This window comes from Rattus norvegicus, chromosome X (assembly GCF_021556685.1).
Source record: "Rattus norvegicus strain SHRSP/BbbUtx chromosome X, alternate assembly SHRSP_T2T, whole genome shotgun sequence".
In the NCBI taxonomy this organism is placed as follows: domain Eukaryota; kingdom Metazoa; phylum Chordata; class Mammalia; order Rodentia; family Muridae; genus Rattus; species Rattus norvegicus.
Genome location: NC_141554.1, coordinates 58,813,601 through 58,821,693, shown reverse-complemented (window position 1 = coordinate 58,821,693; position 8,093 = coordinate 58,813,601). Strand labels below are relative to the sequence as shown.

The window sequence follows — 8,093 nt, the reverse complement described above, 5'->3', positions numbered from 1 at the left end:
TCCCCAGCTCCGAAAAAAAGAAAAGAAAAGAAAAAAAAAACATTTGTAGGTATCGGGATTCATTGGGGCTTATTCCACAATGTAGAATAAGTCTATAATGATCTTGATTTCTTGATCACTAGCTCATATTGACCCCACATTAACCAAATATCAGTTCTTTAGAAGAACTCTGAGTTGTATCCAACTCTGGAGAACATTGCATATACATAAACATACACACACACACACACACACGCGCGCGCGCGCACACAGCATTAGTACCATCAACTATAAATCCCCTAATGGGGAAGTGCTGGCTATTCCTTTCTTAAATAGCATCTCCTCTGTTTACAGTTCTTTTATTGAGGTTAGAGCATGTGGTCAGGTTCACAAGACTAGTTAACGGTACCAGTAAGCCTAGGTTCCCAATGTGAATTCTTCTTTAGCCCACACTATTCATTGCACACACTCTGCACCTGGGGCAAACTTACATTGCTTAATTCATGTTTCTTTACAATATTCTCCAATGTAGCTACTCCATTTTGGAGTATCCAGGGTCCTATGGGAAATTGACAGTATTACTAAAAGCCATCAAACCCTTAATCTTAGGTCTAATCTGTTTAAAAGATTCTATTATGAATAATTCTATTCATAAAGTATTGAACTATAGTATAGAGACAAAGGAATTAAAAATATTACCATAAATGCAACTTTCAATAAAACAGAAAAAAGATGATACCCGATGACAGTAGCAAAGCCACATAGCACTGCCAAGAAATGGCAAATTTAGGGATCACAGTAGCATTCTGCACAGATATTTTTGATGACTGAGGTACATCAATCAAAACAGGGATATTAAACTTATACTAATTGATTTAAAGGTATAATTGGTATATTGCCATCATTTTTTTCTCTGATACCTGTCACTTAGAATGTGACACTTTCCCTGGAGTTAGCCCCACCTCACATTAAACCCGGAGTGCCAGCAGGCAACTTTACTGTACAGACAATATTCAAGAGGTTTCATGGGCACCTTGTTTTCTAAGAAATCTCCAAGACTAGGAGAAAAAAGAACTCTGTGAATGAATTCTAAAAATATACCAGTGCACCTCAAAAAGTATGGCCTCATTCAGCAATCCATCTAAACCTGCACTCAACCCTTAAATGCCTTAGGCAGGACATTCAAACTAGGCATCTCCCTTGAGCCGAAACAGAACATTGGCCTAAGGTAGTAAGTAACTACAGTTCAGTTGGGCTATGATCCTGGGGTTGTTAGATACCCAATAAGAAAGCAAAATGAACACTATTTAGAAGATGGAAAGTGGGGTCCCTTGCAATATTGAATCTAATATCAGTTCTCTGAAGAAATGAGTATCCCTAGATTAATTTGGCTTATCCAACAAGAGAATAGAGGGAAAGCAAACTTATCTGGAAAGAACTCACACCAAGAGCAATAAGGAGATTGTGGCCAGGCCTTGCTCTTAACTGTGGCAGAACACAAGGGGAGCTATGAGGCTGAGGCACATCCTTAGTTTTTTCTGCATGACATCTGGGAGTAATGAGCAAGTTTAAGGGAGTGAATTTGACTCTTCACAGTAAAAACACCACTATATAGAGTCAAGGTGTGAAGACCTGCCAGCACTTATCACAGGACACCCCTGAAAACAGTAGTATACTAAAAGCATCTGTCCTAAGAGAGTCACAAAATAAAATCAAATGAATCTGGGAAATGGATATATAGGTAAGAGAGATTTGAGGAACAGTAAGCAAAATGCTTTATATGTGTGTATGAAGTTGTTAAAGAATTAACTTAATTTTTAAAAAAAATGAGAGAAAGAAAGTGAAAAATCAAACCTGAACACTTTATTTTTTATCTGTGAGAGCTGAGATCCCAGTCTCAACTGAGGCCTCGCTTCCACTCATGCAACTTGACCTTCATGTGGGTCACCTCATCTGAACTGAAATGGGGGATATCTCAAAAGCTGTTGCCTGTCTATAGGATATGTTGTTTGGACTCAGTAGGAGAGGAAGGACCTAGCCTCACAGAGATGTGAAATGCAGTGCTGGGATACCCAGGGGTCTACCATTTGCTTAGAGGAGAAAGAGGGAAGAGGATGACTGGGAAGGGGCATTCAGCAGGATGTAAAGTGAATAAGTAAAAACTTAAATTAAATTATAAGAAAAAAGAATATGTAGGTGGGCTCAGAGAAGAAGAAGAAAAAATACTGCAGGATCCTCAGAATCCACTCTGTTGAGCCAGCATATAAAGTATGTCCCAGCAAGGTGCCTAATGGGATGTAATGAGCAGGGCCTTAATTCTTCAAGGGAGGGTTCTAAGTGGGAATGAGAGGGACTGTCCCCAAACAGGGACTCAGAGTCCTGTTCTCTGACCTGAGAAACTCCAGCTGTATATTCATATAAGGCTTGGCTGCATTACCTGCTCTGTGACTTAGGAAGGTGTGAACTTAGGAAGGTGGAGGCTGGAGGACTTTAAGAAGTATCATGGGTCTGCTAGGCCACTCTAGAAAGTAGGTAGACATCAGAAGAATTAACTCTCTTTTCATCTCTGGGGGGCCAGAGAGAAAGCTGTAAAGCTTTATGTCATGCTTTGACTTCCACTCTAAGGACTAAGCACTAGGAGGGCAAAGTTTGCTGCTGACATATTTGAGTCAATAGAAGAAAGGATCCTAGTACATGTAGAAACTATTCCTGATTGTGATATACTAGACAACATTGCAATCTTGTTACTCCCCTGTCTTTGTGAAAGCAGAGGTGTTTATCTAAAACTGAGATGAAAGCCCCAATGGGGAAGGACCATACAATATAAGGTAACATGCAAAATCAGGAGGTTCAGGGGGATTTAAGAAATGGAAAGATGCATAGTGGTGAGAGTAGGGACATAGGCTGCAAGTGGGTTTTGGAGGCTTACACAAAGAGCTTTGTGTGCTGTGGACTGAGGAAAGTAGGAAGGTTTGAGGACATTCTGTCACTTACCCGAGTACAGGGAGGAAACTCAGGTTGCCTTCCAAATTGAACTGACAGTGGGGTTCCTTAGCAACCTGGACCTGTTGTCAATCTTCAGGGCCAGCCCCTCACCGGATGTGATCTATCTTCTCTTCCTGGAGGAAAGTGATAAACTGGGTTGTTGGCGCCTTTGGCAGAGGTACTGCATACCTTCCCATACAACGGCTGCTACCAAGTCCAAAAGGAGTCTTGGGTCAAGGTAAGGAGGCGGAATATGTACTAAGAAGAACGTACTCCTCTGATAATCAAGGGCGCTGTGTTCAATTCCACCCCTAGGTCACCGGGCTTGTTGTGAGAAAGCCGTGGGTTGTGACGCATCTTAGAATTCTCAGAACAGGGAGGGAATCTTGATCTTAGGAAGGAGCCCTGAACATGGCCTGGTGATGTTCGCAATTAAAGTCAAACTTTAAACCGTGAGTGATAAGGAATACACACTCTAAATAATTGTGCCTCTGCATTCAGCCACCTTTGCACTGAGCTCTAGAAGGCCCTGTGAAGATTAGACAAGTAAACATGGAACGAAATGTCTAAATCCTCAGGTATTCAGGGATCAAAGTGCTCCCTCACTCCCCCAAAGAAGAAAGAAACAAAACCCAAACAATAACAGTAAAAAACTGGTTTGTTTTATTTTTTAAACAGAAGAAGAAAACTAAAAAGGCCCAAATAACTTGTATTTAGACAACCTGGGGGAGCGTGTGGGAGGATGCAGACACAGAAGAAAAGCAAGGCCATCCTGAACTGTGTGGTGATACAATGTTTAAAGTACAAGATATAGTACAAAGAAAACACAGAAGGATTTAATCCTATATTTAAGAACGACATACAGTTTTAGACATGAGAGGTTCATGAGAAACAATAGTCTCTGTGAAAAAAACAAGCAGGGGAAAGACAGGACAATAGCAGAAAAATGTAATATATATATATAATTTCATGATGAAACATATTATTTAGTATAGTCAAAATATGCAAAGAAGAAAAGTATTAGTTAAGAATATTTAAGGTGTTGGGGATTTAGCTCAGTGGTAGAGCACTTGCCTAGCAAGCGTAAGGCCCTGGGTTCCATCCCTAGCTCCGGAAAAAAAAAAAAAGAATATTTAAGCACAGAATTAACAAAATAAAATGTTGAAAGCAGTGTAAGACTGTTTAAATCTCTTGAGGGATGTGACCAAGTAAAGTGCTGTCTCATTTCCTTGGGAAGTGGCTTCACAAAATCAGCAGCTAGTGGAGTAGATTCATGTAAGCCTTGGTATGCAGTGCCTGAAAGGAGTGAATTTGGGACAATGACTTACAGTGAGTCACCATTTTCAGAAAGAAGAGGCCCATTTAGAGCCCCAGATCTATTGTAACCTATGGACCTGCTAGCATTATTAGCAATAATCATTATTTTGAGTACTTTCTCACCTTCAGAAAGCAAAGAGAAGAGCTGCTGGTGTCAACACTTGACTAGGCTCTTTGTTTTAGCTCAGAGGGTGAATATCCTCAGTCTAAAAGTTTAGAATAGGGTGCTGTCAAATTTACAGGGAGCCTAGGTAAGGAACCTGGAGGAAGATTGAAGACCCCAAAGCACTCAAGACTGAAAGGGTTTTGCTGGGTTCTCAGCACTCTGTGTACCCAGTTAGTGCAGTGGAACTGAAACTCCCTGAAGCAGTCTCCCTCAGGGCTACAAGCGACCGTTGAGCTGTCAAATGAGAGCTGCAGAAAGGAGTGGCCCAGAAGCTAAAAATAACTGATATAATCCTAGAACTGGGGTTGCTCAGACACTAGAAGACAGGGAGCCTTGTTGATCTTTGTCAATAGCTGCAGGCTGATCAGAACAGGAGCCCTGCGGTTTTGGGGAAAGTTAAAGGAATATTGATAAAAGGCAATATATTCAAAACACAATTAAGGTGTTCATCTCATTCTCTCAGTCTAGGTATCCAAGTCACCTGCTCTGCTGTCTGTTCCTGCCTGCTGTCACTGACCATATCCATCATGCCCAGGGGACAGAAGAGTAGGGCCCGAGCTCGTGAGAAGCGTCGCCAGACCAAAACTGAGTCCCAGGAGCTTGAGGGTACTCAGACCATGCCATCAGAGCAAAAAGGGTCATCCTCTTCCTCTGCTCAGGCCTCTGGAGATGCTGTCCCAAGTCCCTCTTCTGATACCCTTACCAAGTTGTTTCAAGGAATGTCTTGCACCACCACTTTCAGTATTTGCATTGCCTGCAAAAGGGCTGATACAAATGCCAAGAGCCGACGGAAGCAAAATATGAGTTCCTCTATGGCCCAGCAGTCCAAGAGCCCAAAGCAAGATCTTCTAACAAGGAAGACTGGGATGCTAATGGAGTACATGCTCAGCAAGTACAAACACAAGGAGCCCCTACTGAGGGAAGAAATGCTGAATGTTGTCACCAAAAGTTTCAAGGAGCAGTTCCCTGAGATCCTTAAGAAAGCCTCCAACCGCATGGATATGGTTTTTGGCCTTGAGTTGAAAGAAATCCAGCCCAAGGGTCGATCATATGAGCTTGTCAGTAAACTGGATTTCCAGGATGATGGAAGTGGGAGCAGTGAGCTGGGTGTTCCTACTAGGGGCATTCTGATCCCCCTCCTAAGTGTGATCTACTTAAACAACTACTGTGCCCCAGAGAAGGAGGTCTGGCACTTCCTGAATATGTTAGGAGTCTATGATGGGGTCCCACACATCATCTTTGGGAATGCCAGGAAGCTCATCACTGAAGATCTAGTGCAGGAAGAGTACCTAGAATACCGTGAGGTTCCTGATAGTGACCCTCCGTCCTATCAGTTCCTGTGGGGTTCAAAAGCCTACTCTGAAACGAGCCAAGTAAAGGTGATGGAGTTTTTGGCCCGCATCAATGAAACTGACTCCTCTCCCTCCCCATCCAATCATGAAGAATCTTTTAAGGCAAAAGATAAAACCCAAGCTGAAGGTACAGGCCAGGGAAGCACGAAATCCAAGGCCAAGAAACGTTCTAAAGCCAAGTCCCGCATGCCTACACCTACTAGTGAAATCTAAGGTAGTCTCTACTGTGTTATTGAAAGATCGCACTAACCTTTGTTTTTGTGATGCTTAAATTAGTTGTTGATAAAATTGTTTAGTGTCTTTTATCATAGTGTTTACTTGAAGTCAGAAGTTGCATAGAAATAATACAATAGATTATGCCTTCATTGCTGTTTACCAAGTTGAGGGTTGAAAGTTTGATTTGATATGAAATATTTGAAATTTCATAATTACCTTAAGGCAACATGGGATTGGAATGTAAATGTGCTTGAGAGTGGGAGAGAAAAGAAGATAGAGAAAATATAGTAGACTTTCAGTTCATGTGTTGTTTTACTCCATATTTTCTTTTCAAACTTGTAAGACATGATACGTGCTTTGCTTATGCTATTAAATAATGTGTAAGAAACCAAATCGCAGTGAATTGGATTTCTTTTTTTAAGGTTTGTCCTTTACCAAAACACTGTTTTTCTGTTTACTGAACATATATTCTTGAGTAGTCTTCCTGGAGATGTTTATCAAAATAATACCCACCAGCTACCTATGCAATGATACATTCTTTTTTTATGAATAACTTGTTTATTTTCTTTTTAAAAAAATTTATTAGATATATTTCTTTACTTACATTTCATATGTTATTCCCTTGCCCAGTTTCCTGTCCATAAGCCCCCATTCCTTCCCCTCCCCCTCCCCCATATGGCTATTCCCCCTATACATCCCCCTTACTGCCCCCCCATATTCCCCTGCACTGGGGGCCCAACCTTGGTAGGACCAAGGGCTTCCCCTTCCACTGGTGCTCTTACTAGGATATTCATTGCTACCTATGAGGTCAGAGTCCAGGGTCAGTCCATGTATAGTCTTTAGGTAGTGGCTTAGTCCCTGGAAGCTCTGGTTGCTTGGCATTGTTGTACATATGGGATCTCGAGCCCCTTCAAGCTCTTCCAGTCCTTTCTCTGATTCCTTCAACGGGGGTCCTATTCTCAGTTCAGTGGTTTGCTGCTGGCATTCGCCTCTGTATTTGCTGTATTCTGGCTGTGTCTCTCAGGAGCGATCTATATCCAGTCCCTGTCAGCATGCATTTTTTAGCTTCATCAATCTTATCTAGTTTGGTGGTTGTATATATAGGGGCCACATGTGGGGCAGGCTCTGAATGGCCATTCCTTGAGTTGCTGCTCTAAACTTTGCTTCCATATCCCCTCCTATGGGTATTTTTCCTCTTTTAAGAAGGAGTGGGAACATCCACATTTTGTTCAGCAATGATACATTCTTAAAGAAGCTTTCTTTATGGGTGTGGGTCAAATGTCGTCTCCTTCCTAAAGAAGAAATGGGAATGTGTGCTTGAACAAAACACATTTTCCATTTCTTCTTTACTAGTGACAGAATTTTTTGTTGTTTTCACTCTCTTTTTGAGGCCCCGAGAACTATATTTTTATGGCATCTCTCAGGTTAAATATTGAAGAAAAACATATCTTGGTAGATAGTTACAATGGAATAGCTCAAAATGCTTATATTAATGAACAGCAGCCTTCAATAAGTGAATACAGGATGGATCAGATACCAAAACCATGCATTCAACATTAATCTTTTTGGTCCTTATGCAAAGGACTATTAAATTCACTTCTAGTGGAAAGTTCAAGAGTTACAGAATATCCAAATATTCCTGAGTTCACAGAGATAGTAAGTAACAGAGTTCATACTGGACCACTATTTAGATTCCCACAACACTTCACTGCTAAGCTGAAAACCAAAACTGAGGCTGTTATTTTGGTACTCCAGCACACATCTTGGTAAATATATAAAAGGTATGTGTGCCCAAATTATGGAGTTTGAAGCAAAAGAGAAAGTTCCAAAATAGAATGGAAGGCCTGCAAGATGTCTCAGCACCTGCTACTATACCTGACCCCTTGGTTTTCTCTAGCATCCACATGGTGGAAGGAGGACACACTTCCACAAATTGTGCCATAAGCATGCCGTTGCATGCTTTCTGATTCCCCAAATAATTGTAATAAAAAGTGTTTTAATAATGAAATCATAATTCATTAAAAAGTGAATATTTAATGGCATCATACATATTTAAATTTGTAATGTTATATAATTTC

The 8,093-nt window shown here is 41.1% G+C and overlaps 1 protein-coding gene across 1 annotated transcript; it reads left to right on the top strand.

Annotated features, from left to right (window-relative positions):
* The first annotated feature begins 3,104 nt into the window (after positions 1-3,104).
* Positions 3,105-6,328, top strand: Mageb7 (MAGE family member B7). The gene is made up of 2 exons (NM_001109367.2): positions 3,105-3,202; positions 4,911-6,328. The coding sequence occupies exon 2, from the start codon at positions 4,975-4,977 to the stop codon at positions 6,010-6,012; it is 1,038 nt and encodes a 345-aa protein (NP_001102837.1). The 5' UTR covers positions 3,105-3,202; positions 4,911-4,974; the 3' UTR covers positions 6,013-6,328.
* Positions 6,329-8,093: the final 1,765 nt, after the last annotated feature.